The sequence below is a fragment of the Rhincodon typus genome, chromosome 26, assembly GCF_021869965.1.
Source record: "Rhincodon typus isolate 14 chromosome 26, sRhiTyp1.1, whole genome shotgun sequence".
NCBI classification, from domain to species: domain Eukaryota; kingdom Metazoa; phylum Chordata; class Chondrichthyes; order Orectolobiformes; family Rhincodontidae; genus Rhincodon; species Rhincodon typus.
The window spans coordinates 9,336,672-9,356,443 of NC_063357.1; the positions used below are offsets into that span (position 1 = coordinate 9,336,672).

At 39.7% G+C, this 19,772-nt stretch overlaps 2 protein-coding genes across 8 annotated transcripts in view; one reads left to right on the forward strand and one right to left on the reverse strand.

The window, feature by feature from the left end:
* The window catches only part of nf1a (neurofibromin 1a), a 275,275-nt gene that overhangs the window by 69,472 nt on the left and 186,031 nt on the right, over nt 1-19,772 (reverse strand). The gene's annotated exons all lie outside the window — the stretch shown is intronic.
* LOC109935324 lies at nt 4,886-11,482 on the forward strand. Its single transcript, XM_020533983.2, has 2 exons — nt 4,886-5,406; nt 9,275-11,482. The coding sequence occupies exon 2, from the start codon at nt 9,292-9,294 to the stop codon at nt 10,186-10,188; it is 897 nt and encodes a 298-aa protein (XP_020389572.2). The 5' UTR covers nt 4,886-5,406; nt 9,275-9,291; the 3' UTR covers nt 10,189-11,482.

Below are 19,772 nucleotides of genomic sequence, written 5' to 3' on the forward strand. Positions count from 1 at the left end.
TTCGGGCCTAGACCCTTCATCAGGGTCTAGGCCCGAAACGTCAGCCTTCCTGCTCCTCTGATGCTGCTTGGCCTGCTGTGTTCATCCAGCTCTACACCTGGTTATCTCAGATTCTCCAGCATCTGCAGTTTCTACTATCTCTTTGAATCAACTGGTTCCTGGCCCTCGCTCTCTCTGGGTGGTTAAACCCAAGTCAGCAAACTTCTGAGGAAGGATCACTCCAATTTCTCTTTACAGATGCTGCCAGACCTGCTCAGGTTTTCCAGCAATTTCTGTTTCTGTTTCAGCAAACTCGTTTTTTTTTGCAGGGGAGTAGTGGTGCTCACAAGCCATTTAGCTATCATATGGTTTCTTAGAAATACCGTTTGAATCTGTTCAAGATGACTGATCACTTAAAAAAAGTCACACTTTCATAGAAATGACAACTAAACTTAATTTCTCATCCACTTGAGAAACATAAGCTTTCAAATAATAAGTTATGAGACTTTATCACATACCCCACTAGTAACAACCTGCCATCATGAAAGCCATTAATTTATCCATACTCCCGTTTCTGTTGTTGACCGATCCTTAAGCCATACTTGTATACACACAATCAACGCACTCTAAGTTTAGTGACTAACTTCCTTCATGGGACATTACATGACTTCTCGAAACTTAAATACTCCATGCTCCTTTATCTATATGACAAGCAGCATCCTCAAGAATATTCCAACAGGTCTGTCAACATGATTTCCATTTCATAAATTCACGTTGAATCTTCCCAAGTTTACTATTCTTTTCTAAATGTCCAGTTACCACATCTTTTATAACAGATTCTAACATCTTTCCTGCGACATATCTGCAGTTCTTCCTTTTTAAACAGTGGAGTTAAATTTGCTAACTTGGTCAGCAGCAACCCTTTCAGAAGTCAAAAGGTAACTATTAATGCATCTATCTCAATTGCTACTTTATTCAACATTCTGGGGATAAGGCTCATCTGGGCCGGGAAATTAATAAATCCCTAATCCAGTTAATTTTTCAAGTTTCATTTCTTTACTCACACGAAATTGTTTTAGCTCTTCAGTTACACAAGTCCCTTGCTTGCCTAGAATTTCTGGGAGATTTTCCGCATCTTATTCCATGAAGACAAATGCAAATAATCATTTAGTTTCCTCACCATTTTGGTTCTCCACAATAAATATCCTGTCTCCACGTGTAATGGACCCATACTTGTCCTCATTAATCTTTCTCTTTCCACATACCTAAAAAGGCCCATACAGTCCATCTTTATGTCTCTCATTGGTTTCTACTCATATTCTTTTTGCCGTTTGTTTCTTTGTCCTCCTTTGCTGGGTTTTAAATTGCTTCCAGTCCTCAGGCTTTTTCTGGCATCCTTATAAGACACTTCCTCAGATCTCATGCAATCTTTTACATCTTTCATTAGCCACAGTTGATTCACTTTTCCCTTCAAGTGCTTGTGCCTCAGGGGAACGTGTAGCTGTTATAGACCAAGTACTTAACTTGACGTCTCCGATTTAGGAATGCCTAACTTATAAACGCAATCCTACACAGGGATGCAATGTTAAAGACCCAACAAACAAATATTTCCTTCTCCTTTACATTGTCTTGCATTGTGTTCTGACCTACTTACAAATCAACTTATGAACTGACTCTAGAACTGACCCATGTTCACAATCTGGAGACTGATGTGACATATTTCAACCTGATGCAAAATTCTGTTTATATTATAGTCACTCTTTCCCAAAGGTTCCTTAACAAGGTTATTAATTAATCCTAGACAACAAGGTGTAGAGCCGGATGAACACAGCAGGCCAAGCAGCATCAGAGGAGCAGGAAAGCTGACGTTTCGGGTCTAGACCCTTCTTCAGAAATTTCTTCAGAAGATTCTCCAGCATCTGCAGTTCCTACTATCTCTATTAATTAATCCTTTCTTATCATAAAATAGTCAGTCAATCTAAATTAGCCTGGTCCCAAGTAGATTTTTCAAAACACTACCCCAGAAAACTAGCTCGGACACATGTTGATAATTCATTCTTCGCAGAATGAGTGGTCATCAGGTTTACTCAGCCCATCTGCAAACTGTAGGTTTTTAAAAATGATATTGATCACATTACAAATTCCTTGATTTACACACAATGCCCAACATTATCTCTCTTCTTGGCCTATAAGCACATTTTCTCGGCCTTATTGTTTCTTCATTACACCAAAACCGATCCCCTACATCTTGATCTTTTGATGCAAGATCCTCTCTAACTAAGACACTGAACTTATCCCTCATTCAGTGTGGTACCCTTCCTCCTTTTACATTTTATCTGTCATTTCTAAATGACAAATAGCTTTAGATGTTCATTTGCCAACCTTGTAGCCACGTTTAAGTAATGGCAATAAAATCATATCCATATACCTCAAATTGTGCCTTCAAAGCATCAACTTTTTCGTAAATGCTATAAAACATTCATTATAAACAAATGTTGGTCGGTTTAGTTTATTTCAATGGAACAGTTTTTGTTAGTGATTTTAGAAAATGTGCACAATGAGGCTGAGAATCTCTCTGGGTTGCTTTCCTTCAGAGGACCAGAGCATTTTCCAGCACATAAACAGGATGATTTAACTCAAGAAATTCGCACCCTGGCTTTTCTCTGCATCACCTAAATTAAACCCACTTTTCTGCTTAAACCACACACCTTTTTCATCACCTTAAGAAGTTAACTCTTTACAAAAACAGGGCTCTGCTTTTAATAATTGTTTCCATGTCACACATTTCTTGGCATACAGCCATATTTCTAACATTCCCTTTCATACTTGCTAAAATTGATGCACTTTATAGTGCACTTTAAATTGTGACACACCACAGAGGTTCACCCTGGGACACAGCAGAACAGGAGTAATGTTATTGGTATGTAATTTGAATGTTACTTGCAATCCAAAAGACCAGACTATTGTATCACTGATGAGTTTAAACTTAAGCGCAACAGTTAGAAAAAAGTTTAAATTCAATTAATTAGTTGTTTGATAGTGTAGTACTCACATATTGCTGAAAGAGACTTTTCATCCTGAACTCATCGGGACAATTCACAAGAATAAAAATTTAAATGGAAAACCAACATTTGTGTTGTATGAATGTCGAGTGTTTTGATACAGGCACTGTCATGGAGAATGTACCAGTTAATGACTATTGACAATTTGCTGGCAGGCTTTATTTAAATTTGTTTAATTTTAAAGCAGTTACGTTGACTGATTGGACAAGGCATTGCCCTGAAACTACTGAACTGCAGGTATCTACTTTCTTGAGTTGGAAGATGATCAGCGCAATGTCTGCAAAGAACAGGCCCTTGTGTTTTAAGATATATAGCTTCTTGCACACCAAATGCATCTCACTGAGTCCACCTGGAAATTTGGAATTGAACTAATTGCATAATCACATCTAATTTTGGACACTATCACATATTTTGTAAAACCAGGCTGACTGGTTATGGTCAGTACATTGGTACAAAATGCCAATGGGGATATGTCATTTTACAAGATTACCAACCATTTGGGTTATTTGGTCTGCATACCTGACAACACAGGCAATGAATTTCACACACTAAATTTACTCATTTTTAAGATAAGCAGAACATCTTTTTTGCTGGTCAACAGTATCCTGTTAGTGACAAACACCAATCAACTTCCCTGGTTTAAAACTTAAACTAAGTCTGATCGTTAGCTGACAATCATCATTACGTGGTGCATTCTCCACAACAATACACCTGCCAGAGTTCACTTGCAATCCAATCAACACAGTCCTCTCTCAGTATGCATGTTGGATTCAATCTCCAATTGATACTCTTATGAAATGATGTGATGAGCTCAAGAGTTAAAAAAAACTTCAACAAAATGCATCTTTTTGCAGCAATACTCAAATTCAATTAATTGATAAAGCTGATCATATTAATAATAAACATGAAAAAATAATCAATGAAACTATCATCCTTCAGTGAGGTATTCTGTGGTCCTTATCTAGTGTGGCTTATAGGAACTTGAAACCCCACCTAAACTCGTTGCCTCTTAAGTGCTCTCTGAAACTGATTCAGGATGGGCAATAAACTATGTCCTTGCCAGAGATATCCTCATCCTTACAGTGAGGTGATGGCCTAACGGTATTATCGCTGGGCTGTGAATTAAGAGACCCAAGCAATACTCTGGAGAAGAATGGTCTAGGCCCGAAACGTCAGCCTTCCTGCTCCTCTGATGCTGCTTGGCCTGTGTTCATCCAGGTCTACACCTTGTTATCTCAGATTCTCCAGCATCTGCAGTTCCTACTATCTCTCCTAATATCTCTGGAGACTTGGGTTCAAATCCTGTCACTGCAGATGGTGGAATTTGAATTCAGTAAGAATCTGAAATTACGAGTCTAATGATGACTTATGAAGCCATTGCCGATTGTCAGAAAAACCCATCCAGTTCACTAATGCCCTTTAATGAAGGAAACTACCGTCTGACCTGGTCTGGCCTACATGTGACTTCAGACACACAGCCATCTGGTTGCATCTTAACTGCTCTCTGAAATGGATTCAGGATGGGCGATAAAATCTGCCCTTGCCAGAGACATCCTCATCCCAGTAACAAAATCATAATAAGATCAGTAATCTGTTAGAAAATAAATCGACTTTTAAAAATTCAGTAATAAACCAGTAATGCAAGTTAAATTTTGAAGAAAATCACAACGAGCACGGCCAATTTGAAAAGTCATTCCGGAGAATTTCCACTACATTAAATTGACATAGGAACATCGGGGCAGATCAAACACCCGAATCACCCACGACCATTTTAATTTTCCCCAAAAGGGATTCGTTTTTGTATCCATGTTTCTTTTGCTTCCTGGTTAAATTCAGTAACAGTCAGAACTCTAGATTTGACTTTTAGATGTTGTTTGTCATTCCTGACTTCTGTGCTTTTTTCCCCCACAAATTTTCTTACAGAATTCTGGCTACATTCTAAGACTGGAAACCATTGAGTCATCTTGCTTTCACATTTAACTTTTGTTATGCTTGCAACATTTCCTATTTTTTTTTTCACCACGCCTGCCACCTCCTTGCTAAACACACAAAACCTGTCCCGGCTGCTCTCTCAAGCTTTCAAACCAGTCTCTCAAAACCGTTTTAAAGATGCTGCAGGGCTCTAATTTAAAGCTGTACATGTTAAGTAGGAAATGTGCTCATCATTCGTGGTCTATCAACATCACCAGTATAAAAACAAATGATGCAAATGGGATTGAGCAAGGTGGTTTTCAATCTTAATCTGACCTGACATTCGTTAAGTCACTTATCTGGTCAAGCAACTGGGCAAATCTACCAAAAACTTTGGAGTACATTTCATCCATATTGATCAGAAGAAAGTAAAGTGGATAAGGAGGTACTGGAGGTAGGAAATAACTGTTACTTTTCTCTGGGTTAATGAACATTTACTGCATTCATCTTCAACCAAACTTTTGATTTAAGAGCATGCAAGGGTAGCATATTTTTGATTAACCGTAAACACAAATACCTCAGTGCTTGCAAGACTTTTGAAGGTGTGCTTGAATACTGCAGAACTGGAGGATACTGTGTTTCCATTACTGTCTCCAAAAATCTGCACAGCTTCAACATTTTTGGTAGTTTTAAACACTACTTTTGTTTGATGTATTCTATCGTTCACGAAGTGTCCAGTTTCCAACTACTCTAATACACAGCAAAACTTTGGAGAACTAGTGGAGGTTTGTGAAGGAGAAAATAAATCTGAAAGCACAGCTTAACATGGCACTAACTGCTGCTTCTTTAATGGGTGAATTCTCACTGTAAAGACTGGATGAGGAGATCAATTTTCTCTCAGACAGCAGTCAGTCTGTGGAATTCTCCACCCAGAAATCAGTGGAAGCTGGGTCAGTGAATTTATTCAATGCTGATTTAGATTTTTGACACGCAAGGAAACCTGCAAGGTTTAGTTTGGAGGTGGGGAAAGGGGCCAACAGGAAAGTTGACTTGAGACCACAACAATACAAAATATAATCTTAATTCATGGGTGAGCAGGCTTGTAGGACCAAATGGCCTCCTCTGAAGTCTGTGCTCCTAATCACAGAACTTGTAGCTTGGCAAGGGAAAGAATTAGATTGGAAAGTGGAAAATATGGCTTTCCATATTTGCAGGGCAGTGTTGAAGTCCTGTTTTCATTCTGAAGGACTTGTTCTTCAAAAAAAAAAAAAATCCTTTGATTAGATTCTTTCTCCAAAAATAAAATGCCGAGACCAGCAGTAATGTCTTCTTTCAAAGTTTCTAATGCTCATGGACATCATTTGGGGTGGCACAGTGGCTCAGTGGTTAGCACTGCTGCCTCACAGCGCCAGGGACCTGGGTTCGATTCCACCCTCGGGCGACTGGCTGTGTGGAGTTTGCACATTCTCCCCGTGTTGCGTGGGTTTCCTCCGGGTGCTCCGGTTTCCTCCCACAGTCCAAAGATATGCAGGCTAGGTGGATTGGCAATGCTAAATTGTCCCGCAGTGTTCAGGGATGTGTAGATTAGGTGGGTTTGGGTGGGTGCTCTGAGGGTCGGTGTGGACTTGATGGGCTGAAAGGCCTGTTTCTCCACTGTAGGGATTCTATTCTATGAACACTTGACCCCACCTTGTTCTGAAGAGATGGAACTCCACTGCAGTTCTTCAGATGGGTAGGTCAAAAGAAGGAACATAAACCCCATTTAATTAAAACATCACCATTGTGTTTATCAAAAACAAAGTTGCTGGAAAAGCTCAGCAGGTCTGGCAGCGTCTGTGAAGGAAAAAGCAGAGTTAACATTTCGGGTCCAGTGACCGTTCCTCAGAAGGGTTCCTATTGTGTTTATCGTTGTCAGTGCTTGAATGCTCATTAGGACCAGGGAAACTACAATAAGGATGCAGTCAGTACAGTCACTGCATCAAAAACTGTTACAAGATCCACAACATTTTGTAATGCTGTTACCCCTGGTTTCCAGTCTTTTGTTTTGAGCAGGTGAGTTCAAGTTTAATCCAGGTAAGGAATTCACTTTGCCAGTTACAAAAACCATAACTAAGGTGAACTTTGCATATTTCCTGAGGTCCACCTTCAATAATGTATTGAAGTTCAATCTTCACTGATCTCTGCAGATAATATCAAAGTTTAAGGACTGACGTTGATAAGCATTAGAAACTGATAAAAGAGAACTCACTGTTGGTCAGGAAATTTTTTTTGGAGCAGAGAATCTAACCAAAGGAAAAATCCTTCAGTGAAAATGGGACTTTGACACTGCCCTCCAAATATGGAAAGCTGTATTTCCCAATTCCCTTCTAATTCTTCCCCTTACCAAATTACAAGTTACAAGTTTAAGCTATGATTACATTATCACAAGCGATTTTATCAGTCATACATATTGCACACGTCCAATCTGACAGAAATTCTGCGAAGTAGCACAACATTGAGCACTTTGCCCCACCCTTTGATACCCACGATAATCTGTCTGTATCTCGGGGAATCAGTCCAACTGCAGAGTATGTCAGAGTAAGTACTTTCATGTTTTCAAAGGCCTTTCGGAGAGGTATTCACAGTTTTTGAGAGCAAGCTCTGCTACAAGTTTGGAACTTGTATAAACAAGCAAATTTTTAAGCTTGATCTCTCAATTCTATTTACTTGATGCCATTACAGTGTGAAATGTATTTGAAATGTAATACATTTCCATAGAATCTATTTCAAATTTTATAATTTTGAACTAGTGATTTACGAGATCAACCTTCTCAACCACAGACCCCTCACCTGAAGTGTAGTGACCCTCAAGTTAAACTCACTATCAATCATCCATCTCTCTCTCAAACACACACACACACACACACACACACACACACACACACACACACACAGACCCCCCCCCCCACCCGCCCCCAAGGCCCTCTGAGACGAAGGCAAAAGAATCTCTCATTTTAAATTCAACTGCTACAGTCCATGTCGTGTACATTTATCCACAAAGCCATGACCTCCAACACCTTGTTGAATAAGGGGCCCAGGAGCATGGGAACACAACTGCTAACAAGTTCCTGTCCAAGTTTCACACCATCTTCATAACAAAATCAGCATCATGTTAGGCTAAGACTGTGTGTCAAACACTGAGCGCATTGATCTGTGGTTACATGCAAGGCTAAAAACATTTCAAGTTTATACACATTTGAAAGTTACCCCAAGGTTCTTGAACGACTGAGTCCATCCAGCAAATGACTGTACCAGATAAACCTGGAATAGCAAAGACTGAGTGGAGAGGACCTCATCTTCACGAACGGGGCTTATTTGGCTTTAGAGTTTGAAGTACTGAAAATTCTGTCCCCATTTAACTTTGCACCCAGTGAACCACTGCTCAAAGTTTATAAAAACACACACTTGCCACCTGGACAGTGTACCTCCAATGCAGCCCTCATTGGTAGTCCCGAGAGAAAGGACTGACTAGGCACGAAAAAAAGATGACCTTTTAGATTCTCACCAACATGAACATTGACACCCAGTCACTCGATGGAGTCTCAATCTATTCAAAAAGTCCAAGTCCAGAATGACAGGACTGTCTTATGAAGACAGTTTGAGTAAATTGGGTCCATATTCTTTGGAGTTTTGAATAATGAGAGGTGCTCTCACTGAAACCCACAGAATTTTAGAGGTACAGACAGGGTAGATGCAGGTAAAATGTTTTCTCTGGTTAGGAAGTCTAGGACCGGGGACAAATTTGAAAATAAGGCAAATGCCATTTAGCACTGAAATGATAAAATATTTTTTAAACTCATCGGGTTGTCAGTCTTGAAATTCTCCGTCCCAGAGCACTGTGAAATCACAGTCTTTGTGTATGCTTAAAACAGAGATTGATAGATTTCAGATTACTAATGGTGTAAAGGGTTACAGGGATGGTCTGGGCTCTATCAGCCACGATCACATTAAATGGAGAAACATGCTTGATGGGCTCAATGGCCTACTCCTGTACTTATGTTCCAAAATAAATCTGTCCAATTTACAGAGCTGCTACACCTAAACATTGGCTTAGAACAGAAATATGATGCAACCAAAAAGTTTTAAGAATGAGTAATTAAAAGTACTTGTGTTTTGCTAATCCAATACGAGCTATGTCAATTTAAATGGAATGTAATTGAAAGAAAAATTACTAAATCTGACAGGTTGAAGGTTTAACTGATTTCTTTGCTGCTCTATTCTAACGCATTGGCACAAAACATTCACATACTAATCACAACCTCTTTTATATGGTATATTGACAGGTGAAGGCCCAGGAACAATGAATCAATATCTAACATACTCGTTGGTGGAATCTGTAATCTTGGTTCTGCTATTTAGTCACATCAAGGTTAATTGTATACCAATTGTTACAACTGAAGAATACATCAGTGATCCCCCTGATTTCCTAACGACCGAGGAAGAATATGTTACTGAGGGTCCCGAACTCCTCATGATGCAGAGCAAATATAGTACCGAGGGTCCTGATCGTCTAACAACTGTCTATGATGATGTTACTACTGAGGAAGAATATGTTACTGAGGGTCCGGAACTCCTCATGATGCAGAGCAAATATAGTACCAAGGGGCCTGATCGTCTAACAACTGTCTATGATGATGTTACTACTGAGGAAGAATATGTTACTGAGGGTCCCGAACGTCTCATGATGCAGAGCAAATATAGTACCGAGGGTCCTGATCATCCAACAACTGTTTATAATGATGTTACTACTGACGATGACTATGTTACGGACGGTTCCGAACAACTCATGACGCAGGGCAAACACCTTACTGAGGATCCCAATTCTGTTCTTACAACCACCAAAAAAATCACTATCACCACAATTCCTCTTTGGACAACTACCAAAGCCAGCAACGGCACACCTTCAAGTCAAGGATCAAATGGCCAAAAAATTCTCACTATCTTAATTGTTATAGGTATATTGATTGTCCTCTGCACCATATTGCTTGTATCAACGATTTCTTTGGCCTATCAGGTTTACATTCTCAAGTCCGCCCTGAAAAAGCAGACAAAAAGAAATGATGATTTCTGGTCCAGTGGTCCAAGCCAACTGCCAGCTGATGCAGCAACTGTAAAACTGGAGCATGTCAAACGTGTAGAGGAAAAGAATGAGGCCACGGCATCAAAGGACGAAGAAGCTGCCAAACCATTACTATAATCAAGGGGAAAACTTCATGCCTAGCTGAGTGAAGAGGTAATTAAATCAGTCTGATTTTTGTGGACTATAATCCCTGATCTGCCATTTTTGTCCCCTTTGGGCATATTGCTACTAAGTGCTCAATGGAGCAAGATTCAAATAATAGAACGGTTAACAAAGCAATTTAAGGTACTTCTATTTTTAGCTGCTGGTGAAAGGGAAGTTTAGATAAGGTGGAACCTATGGTCACCCAGTGAAAAATATGCTAAGATTTGTTTTGTATTATCAGTGAGTTTATTGAATCAACTCACTTGCTTCAATCCTCATCTCATATGCCTCAAGATTCGCAAACAGAGGACAAGCTTGGTGGGGGCCCGTTCAGTGACAATTTCTCATTTTATCGCAGCATTTAATGCATTACCATATGTTATTTAGTGACAAAAACTTAATTAGTCCCAACTTGAACAGAATTAGGAATATGTAATTTAGAAATTGGAGATAAAGCATCATCGATGGAAATTAATGCAGATCAGTCAGTCAGTTTAAAAAGTCTTTTCTACTCAAATATGAACCGCTGATCGGCTGGGAACTCACTATCAGCTATACAATTCATGCAATAAATGGATGATAAGGACAAATTAATGCAATATTTTGCTTCATTGCATTCCTCAATGGAATGGGTTACTGAAGACTGCAGAATGTATACAGTTACAAGAATGATACCATGTAGCAGATGGTTTAAGAAAGGGTTATATAACCTATTGAGGTTTTAATTATGCGACCAGAATTGTTGAATGTAAATTGGAAGGAGTCGAGGGGAAGAAAGTTGAAACCAACTCATCATCTTTACAAATGATTCCATAAATAACAGGTCTCAATGGCTTTTTGTCTCTTTGGTGACCCAATTTTGCTTTTCATATTATCAGTGTAAAAGATATAAATGCTTCAGGCAAGTAATGCATTACATTATAAGCTTCACTTAGAAGTGTCAATTTGAAATATACCCAAAGAGCTAAAGAATGTTGGAATTACAAGCTGCTCGTGAATTAATTCCGAAGCAACTTATTGATTTCTGCTTACCTGAACAAAAAATCAACTTGAAGCTCTCTGAGCAGGTGTACATTCAAGTTGTGACTGTGAAGGGAAGACTGCATGGGATTGTTTTAGAATTTCAGAGCCCAGTGGCTATCCTTTTTTTTAAATTTAGACTTTGAGACAAGATTGCCGACTTATTTTACAAATAGTCTGTGTATAAGCATGATACGAATGAAACTTATTTAACAAAACAAAATAAAGTTGCAAACTCAGGGACAAAGTTCAAGTTATGGAGTTTTTTTTGTAGTGTTTACTATCAAAAAGTGGGATGGGGGACTTCAATTGCTGAAAAACTGAAATAAAGAGAAATGCTCAGTGAATATTGGAGGGTGGTGGGAGGAATATGGGGTGCTGGAAAACAACAAATGGTTGAGCACAAATAGCACAAATCAACACTTACAACAAAGCTTCATGAGGTTTTTTTGTATTCTTAGCCTACAACCAAAATATTTTCCTTGTGCACTTCAGAAGCATCTTTGACCGTTTTTCTCCATTAACGCTACGGGAGGTTCTGCTATAATGCGTTAGTTCCGTTCCTGCGACATCACCTGATAGAAAATCATGCTATAGAAGTAACTGGGCCTATGGGAAAAAGCAGGGTTGGGGCAGACCACCAAAAAATATCACTCAAAAGCCTAACACAAAGGATAGCACAGTTTGCATAAAAGTTTAATTTGTATCTAATAATGAAATAAAAGTAAATTTAACACTTTATCTTGAAAAAAAAATGTCAAGCTGACTTGATGGGGGAGGTAGTTTTGAGGTTACTCTGTTGATTATACACGGGCTGAGGGTCATCATCATCATCACCACCTTCAGGTGCAGTTGTGGTTGCAGAGTTAGGGTGAAAACTAGTTAATCCACAAGTGGACGGCTGTGGTTCATTGTCTTCTGATTGTTTCTTGGGGGTTGGCTTAACAAAGACATCCAGTTTTTGCTGCTTTGCTCTTTTTCTTGTTTCATGAAGATGCTGTTCATACAGTGCCAACTAAGATCTTATTGCACAAACTGCTACCCTGCTCTGTTCTGCATTGTAATTGCTGTCCCCTAAGAGCTGCAACTGCTTCTCAATTTCCCTCAGGATAGAAGACAAAACAGAAATGGAAAGCTCTCATGGTGCTGCATCCTGGACTTCACCTTCCCAGCTTCGACTTCCCCCTCAGCGACAAGTTGTTGTGGATCAGCTCTAGAGAGGTCTTCACAGTGGGACTCAAGCAGCTCTTCCACATCCTCACTCTCCAGTTCTTCAAATTCAACTTGCTTTGCAAGATTAGCACAATGTTCTTGGATTTTGGGAGCTCCTCTGACAGATCCAAGGTTTTAAAATTTGGAAAAAATTCTGGGAGAAGCTTCCACCAAACTGCCTGCTCTTCCAAAATTGCACAGCACTGGACAAAGCCTGCAAAACACTCATGTGATGTTGACGCATACTGCTTCACACACCAATACAATCGCGTTACAGCGAACACAAGTTTCACATTTTACAGATAGCGTTCCCCTACTTGTCAGTCGCGTTATAACCAATTCGCGTTGCCGGAACACACGTTGTAGCAGAACACCCTGCATTAAGTTGTCTGCATCAACCCACTTCTTTTAAATGCTGGCAGAGCCAATCCACACCTACAGGATTTTTCATTATTACTTTAAACTCCATAGAACTGACTGACATACGTGTACTCATGATCGAAGAATTAGTGAGTATTAGGTGACACCACCAATAGGATTGGGAATAGCCCACTGATGGTGCTGATTGCAATGTGAACAGTCATCAACAGACACAGCACAGTATTTACAGTCTTACAATCATTGGAGACAGCCACTGGGCCAACAAGCCTATGCTAGCTCTTTGAGAAAGTTGTCAATCAAGTCTACTACCCAGCTATTCCTAACCCTGCCAGTGACTTGTAAATGTAATAATCAGCAATTAAAGATTTGGAAATATGGAACAGATATTAAGGTTTTTTTTTCCAGTTCTGATGAAAAGTTTCCCTCCTGAAATATGAACTTTGCTGCTCTCTTTGCTAATGCTGATTAACTCACAAAATGCTTGCTTTTCTATTTTCCACCTTTCCCATGAGTGTTTAAAGTACAATTGGTACTCCATATTTTTAATCATTGTTTGTTGTTAGCTTCCATCTCCAATTCCCCTGCCACCCTAATCCTTTTGCTGCTCATCCCTAACCAAGGGGGAGGAGCAGATCTGCAAATGTGCACTAAGAGCATGCTACTCTCTATCCAACCACTAGGTGGTGCAGAAGCACACTATGCCTTGCCTGAAGACTTGGCCTCCTTGGCACTGAAGATGCTCAGACATCAAACAACTTATTACCCCTTTGCCTCTTCTTTTCCCCCTGCACCTCTCTCCTACCCGACACACCAAGGAAGATTTAACCAGCAGACTTCCAGAAAAGGAAGTTACACGCAACATACAGCGCAGAAACAGGTAATTTGGCACAAAAGACTCATTTGAGGCTGAAGACTTTTTAAAGGCTCTCAGTCGTGCAGAAAATATCAATTAGCATTGTTAAAATGAATACGGACTGTCTTGAGGCAAGACAGAACAGGGTGCAGGTAATAAATGGAAACTAGTGCAAAAACAGATTCAAAGAGGGACATTTTCGTTGAAAGAGTGATAAATATCTGGTTATAATCTGCTAAATCAGTCAGCAAACAAGATATCATAAGCATTTAAAGCAGTTAGTGCCTTGACTTATTCAGTATGAATGACAGTCAGCTTTGGTCATTTGAATGAAGTTTTATCCTTAATTTCTTTTGTGAAGACAAAGTGGCTTAGATTGGACATAATTCTAAGAGTAGCAGCAGCCTTCCAGAGAGAACTTCACAAGCATTATTTGGAAGTCGGATAGTACATCAAACAACACAGTCATAATAGACAAACATCTACAGATACAGACAGCACTGTCAATTTCTGCAAATACCAACACTACTTGAAATTTTCCTCCTAGCCCTAAGAACACAAAGACCAGATGCACTGCAGCTGTCACTTAAAGTCAGCTGAGATATTCTGTGCTTATTCCAATGTATACTCTGAATCTGGGATCTCCCTGAATTATATGCCTGAGGAGGGACAGCAGGTACAAGAAGTCAGAGACCAAGGAAGCAATGCGAATGGGTACGTAGACCCATCAGAAAAGGTGGATATTATTCTACTATTCAAATCAAGCTTTGGTGCGCATAATCTCAAAGCATGAAACAGATTTCTTTCAAAAGTTCCTTTAAACTGTTCAAGTTACTCATACACAACAATAACAATGTGTGCCTGGGAAAAACTGCCCTCAGCAGTAACTACGGTTAACTATCTATGCACATACACACCCAAGAATGTGCAGTCAAAAGCTATTACTTCACTTAACTTACAAGTGACAAATTACATTTATCAGATCATAAAAATTCAGCCTATCATTTATTTATCGTGTTATCATTGGATTCCTGTAGCAGTCTCTCAATTTACATGAGATCATTACCCACAAGTACAATTACATTAGAAATAGGACATAAAAAGTATGTTGCAAACACTAATGTACAATCAATCAAATTTTGATTGAAGTTGTGAGCATTCACATCTGTAACTTCTGACAAAGAATTCAGGAAGCATTAGAATTAATTTCAGAGAAAGTATTAACTGCAGATGCTGGAAAATCTGAGATAACAAAAAGTGTAGAGCTGGATGAACACAGCAGGCCAAGTAGCATCATTAGGTGCAGGATTCTTTTTTCCCCTCTGCTTAAAATGCTCACTTTTCCTTAATTTCCAAGGACAGAAGGGTCTTTGGTGGAAAAATAATTGAAGCATATCAGGTACAAGTTCGAATTGTTCCTGTCAGATGCATCCTTTGCTTATTTCTTAACTTTTCTTTCAATCAGCAATAAATCCACATGACATCCTTGCTGCACTCTTAGGGTCAAATAAATATTGACTATATGAAAATATGTATGCGTTCACAAAGGCCCAGAGCAAGAGAAAATGGGGTATTGCCTGTTTGCATACTCAACAAATGTCTCTCATCACTGATCCCTTGCAGCACAAGTTACCTACCTCAAGTACAACCCTACAGTGAATTTCCCCCATAAGGTGAGGTTTCACAGTAAATAGGAAGGTAGGGAGGCAAATACTCAAGCAGAATCATAAATTTGTTACAGCACAAAAGGAGGACATTCAGGTTATGGCTGCGTTGGCTCTCTAACTGAATACCTCATTTAGTGCCCTTCATCTGCCTTCTCACAATAACCCAGGATATTGTTTCTTTTCAAATAAACATCTAAGTTCCAGCCTCTAACCACATTTAAATAAAAGGTTTTTCGTCCTATTGTTAATGATCACGATTTTACAAACCTCCATTAGATCACTCCTCAGCTTCTGACACTCCAAGGAAAATGGCGCCAGCCAGTCAGCCTCTCCCTGTATCTCAAATCCTTCAACCCTGCAACATCCTTGTAAATCTCTTCTGCACCCTTTCAAGTTTAACAACACTTTCCAAAATAGCATACTTGTTTAAGATAGGATAGCCACAGGAGACTTGTGCACTACCTGCCTACCTCTCCTTAAGGTAACCAATCTACCCGACTGTATCTGTGGTTTTTAGATCTTCCTGACACTGCTATCCCTCACTCCCCTGATTCCTGTAAATTCCTTATTGTCTCTGCCACTCCAACCGATCCATGCAAGCAGATAGGATTCACAACCAAACACACTTCCTGCAAACAATCAAGAACATAAATTTTGCCTCATCTCATATCCAACAGGAAGAACATGTGACTTGACTAAAGGCTATCTCTGCACCTTAATCTACAGACCCACTGCTCTGGGATAACTTAATACCTATGTTTTATATTAATTCTAGCGTTTGCCTATCAGCTCTGAAATCTTTTTACACGAACACATACCAACGTCAAGAGTGTAGATTTCTCAGCTTTTAGTAACCTCCAGATTTCTGAAAAAGTCATCTTGGTCTGCAGGTTCACAAACAAATGTTTTACACTGAACTAACTGCGCTTCCCCTGAGTTCTTCTATACGCTTTGCTAGGAGAGAAAACACAGTTGTTTCTGACCCAGACAAGTCTTCCCCAAACTGCCGAAAAGCATTCGATATCTCGGTTTCCCAAGCTAAACTTCAATCGTTAATTATCCTGAACCAATATACGTGCCATTTATTGTAAACCACTGTGTGAAGCTCCACTTGCTCATCACGCCTGCCCTTGATGACTCGTATTGGTTTTCAACACTGACTTGTCTTAATCAAAGTCATCATCTTGTTTCATACCCCTAGATCTGTTCTTCCCTTTCCTCTCTATACTTTTAAATAAAAAAAAAAGGCTTAGAAAACTGGTGAAAAACCATCTTCTATGAACATTCCAAAAAGGAGCCACTCCAGGACAACTCTTGGTATCTTGCATACACTGGATAAGGACATTGTTTCAGAGGGACTGTCTGGCCAAATTCTTTCTATTTAAATCCTTCACAATAGGAACCAAAAATCAAAAATTCTAAAAAATTTAATTTATAAAATATATATAAATCCCATACATCTCATCACAATATCACTTCTGCTTCTTTTACATCTGCATATTCAGTGTTGATTCTTTCACAAGTGGGAACATTTTCTCCCTAATCTGTCAAAACCTCTCATCATTATGAATACTTCTATCAGATGCCGTCTCGGCCTGAATTTCTCAGAGGAAAACAGTCACAACTTCTCCAACTTACCTGTACAAATGAAACTTCTCATCCCTAAAACCAGTTTTATATAATCATATTTACCCTATGCAGATTTGTATGTGACTCAGACACAAATTCAGATATTACCACCTCTATACTTCTGTTTCTTAATTTAGCCCCTGGTTGCTTGCAATCCTTCAGCAGAACCAAACAATCCTACCAATGTCATTGGTACCAGTGAGGACCATGACAACCAGATCCTTCATAGTCTTCCAACCCAAAACATGTGCGCTTAACATAAGGTAGGCAATGCAGCCTTCCGGACTCATTATCTTTGCTGCAGATATCTCTTACCATAACTGTGCTATCCACTGTCACATTTCTCCTCCCCCTTGAACGGTACTCTGGACCATAGTGCTGTGGTCAGTTCGCTCATTCTCCCTTCATCTGTGCCCGCATCTACACCAGGAGCAAGTATCTAATGAAACTGGCATTGTAGGAGGCTAATCAAGCTAATTCTGGATTCTCCGCTGCCTCACTTTCAGTTAGACCTTTCATTACCTGACTACAGGTCAAATTTGATGTACTTAATCTAACAGTATGACTGTCCTGAAACACTGTCCACATATCTTTCCCCACACCTGTGTTGTAGCATCCTTAGCTTTAATTCCAGCTCATCAATACTAAGCCAAAGTTCCTCATGCAGCCAACCTTTGCTGCAGTTGTGCTCACCCCCCATAGATCACACCAAGGCCCACCAGCTCCCACATACTACAGTTGCAACACCGCCTGTCCAGCCATTTTTTTTTCTATTCATTTAATTTGGTTTCCAAATATTTCAGAAGTGAATCCCTTAATTGCACTCTTCAGCTGTAATATTGTCACTTTTTTCTAAAACCACTAGGCCAATCAAAAAAGACATGGAAAAAATGTGTTTCCCTCTGATGTCACACTTGTCTCCAACAACTGTAAACAAGTTGAGGGGGCTCTTTGCTGCCTTTTATCTCTCACTGCCACAACCTTTCTCTTCCCTTGATCCTGGCCCCTGGCACTGTTTCTGCTTTCTTTTGCTTTTTTCGGTTCTGATGGCATCTCTGGGTCCTACTCTCTCTCTTTCAGGAAATACCTTGACAATATTCCACAAGACTAGGCAGATGGCAATGTCGTAGATGTACGAGAACAGCTTGATTGGGGATGAAGCTCGTTCTAGACCCCAAGATGTCAGGTCAGAATGCAGTCAGGGCCCATAGCTTTTGCAGTAGTCTGTTTCTTCAGCCATTTCTTAATATCATGTGGACTGAATAAAATTGGTTGAAGACTGACATCAGTGATGCTGGGGGCTTCAGGAGAAGGGAAAGATGGATTATCCTTTCAGTTTTTCTAGCTTAAGGTAAAAGCAAATATATCAGCCTTACTACTTTTGCATTGATGTGCTTCGATCCCCCCTCATTGATGATGGGCACTTTTGTAGAGACGCCACCTCCTATGAGCTGTTTAATTGTCCACAGCCATTCATGACTGGACATGGCATAACTGCCAAGCTTATTTCTGACACTTTGGTTGTGGGATCATTTAGTCCCGTCTCTTGCTTCCACTATCTGGCACACAAATAGTCCCGTGTTCTAACTTCACCAGGTTGATATCTCATTTTCAGGTACAACTGGTGTTGCTCCTGGCATGCCCCATCATACACTCTTCATTGAGCTACAGTTGATGGCAATGGTCAAGTTTGGGGAGGGCGGGGGGTGTGGTGGTGAGCCTGTGTATACTGTGAGGGACCATACATTTTTTCTTTTCTGGATTATAAACTGAAAGGGCAGTTGGATTGCAACATTGCTGAAATACTAGGAGAGTTTCGCAACTTGGGGGAAAAAAATATCAAGTGATAACATTTCTAACTGTACAAGGCAATGTTGACTTTCAAAACAGTGATGGGATAATTTCAGACCTACCAAGACAAAAAAATCTGAATTAAGATGATCTAAAGACTGCCCTCAAATTAGCTGAGCTGCAGTTTGCTTCAAATCTGTAGATAGTGGGCAGCCAGAGACTTCTAAAAGCTGTGAAATGAACACATCTCTCAGTGTAGGTGAAAAGCCAGACAAATCAAGAAACCCTGAAAGAAAACATTCTAATTTGCGAAGTCCTAGGTCCATTAAATCGCCTACCCACGTGAATAGCAACTATTCTCTTTATAGACAGCATGTCATCATTGCTGAAATCAAAATCTGGGATACAAGTTAACCCACCCCTGTGATCTGGATTATCGATCACCAGCACTTTATGCCCCATTTCCTTTTTCCAACTTTCATAGTTTGGTTAAAGCTTTTGCCTGTTTTAATAGTGAATGAGTGCTTTTGAGCTTTTTAGAAAGAGCGTAATAAAATTCCAAATGATTTTCTTTGCGACTTATTATTGGTTGATGAAACTGGACAACTTGCTTTTGTTGGACTAACATTCAGTCAGCAAATTGGTCAACTTTGTGGCCTAATTGAGATTTCATACATTTTTGATGTCTTGTGGGTCAATGGAGCATAATTGATTATTGGCCCATCTTCACAGTTAAATCATGACAGATTGTGGTTGTACATAATTCTGCTGCCGCTGATACACAGTATAGTAATTACATCTAGCGGTACTGAGATGCATCTTCGAGAAGGGCTGCCATTTTTGATGGGTCTGTTGTGCTAGTGGGACAGAAATATTTGGTGATTTCTGGGACAGTCCCCAAGATATGATTTCATGAGTATGACTATGTCAAACTGTTGCTTGAAGCTTGGCAAAAGTACTTTGATGCTAGTAAGATGGTCTATCCAGGGTTGACAAGGCTGTCA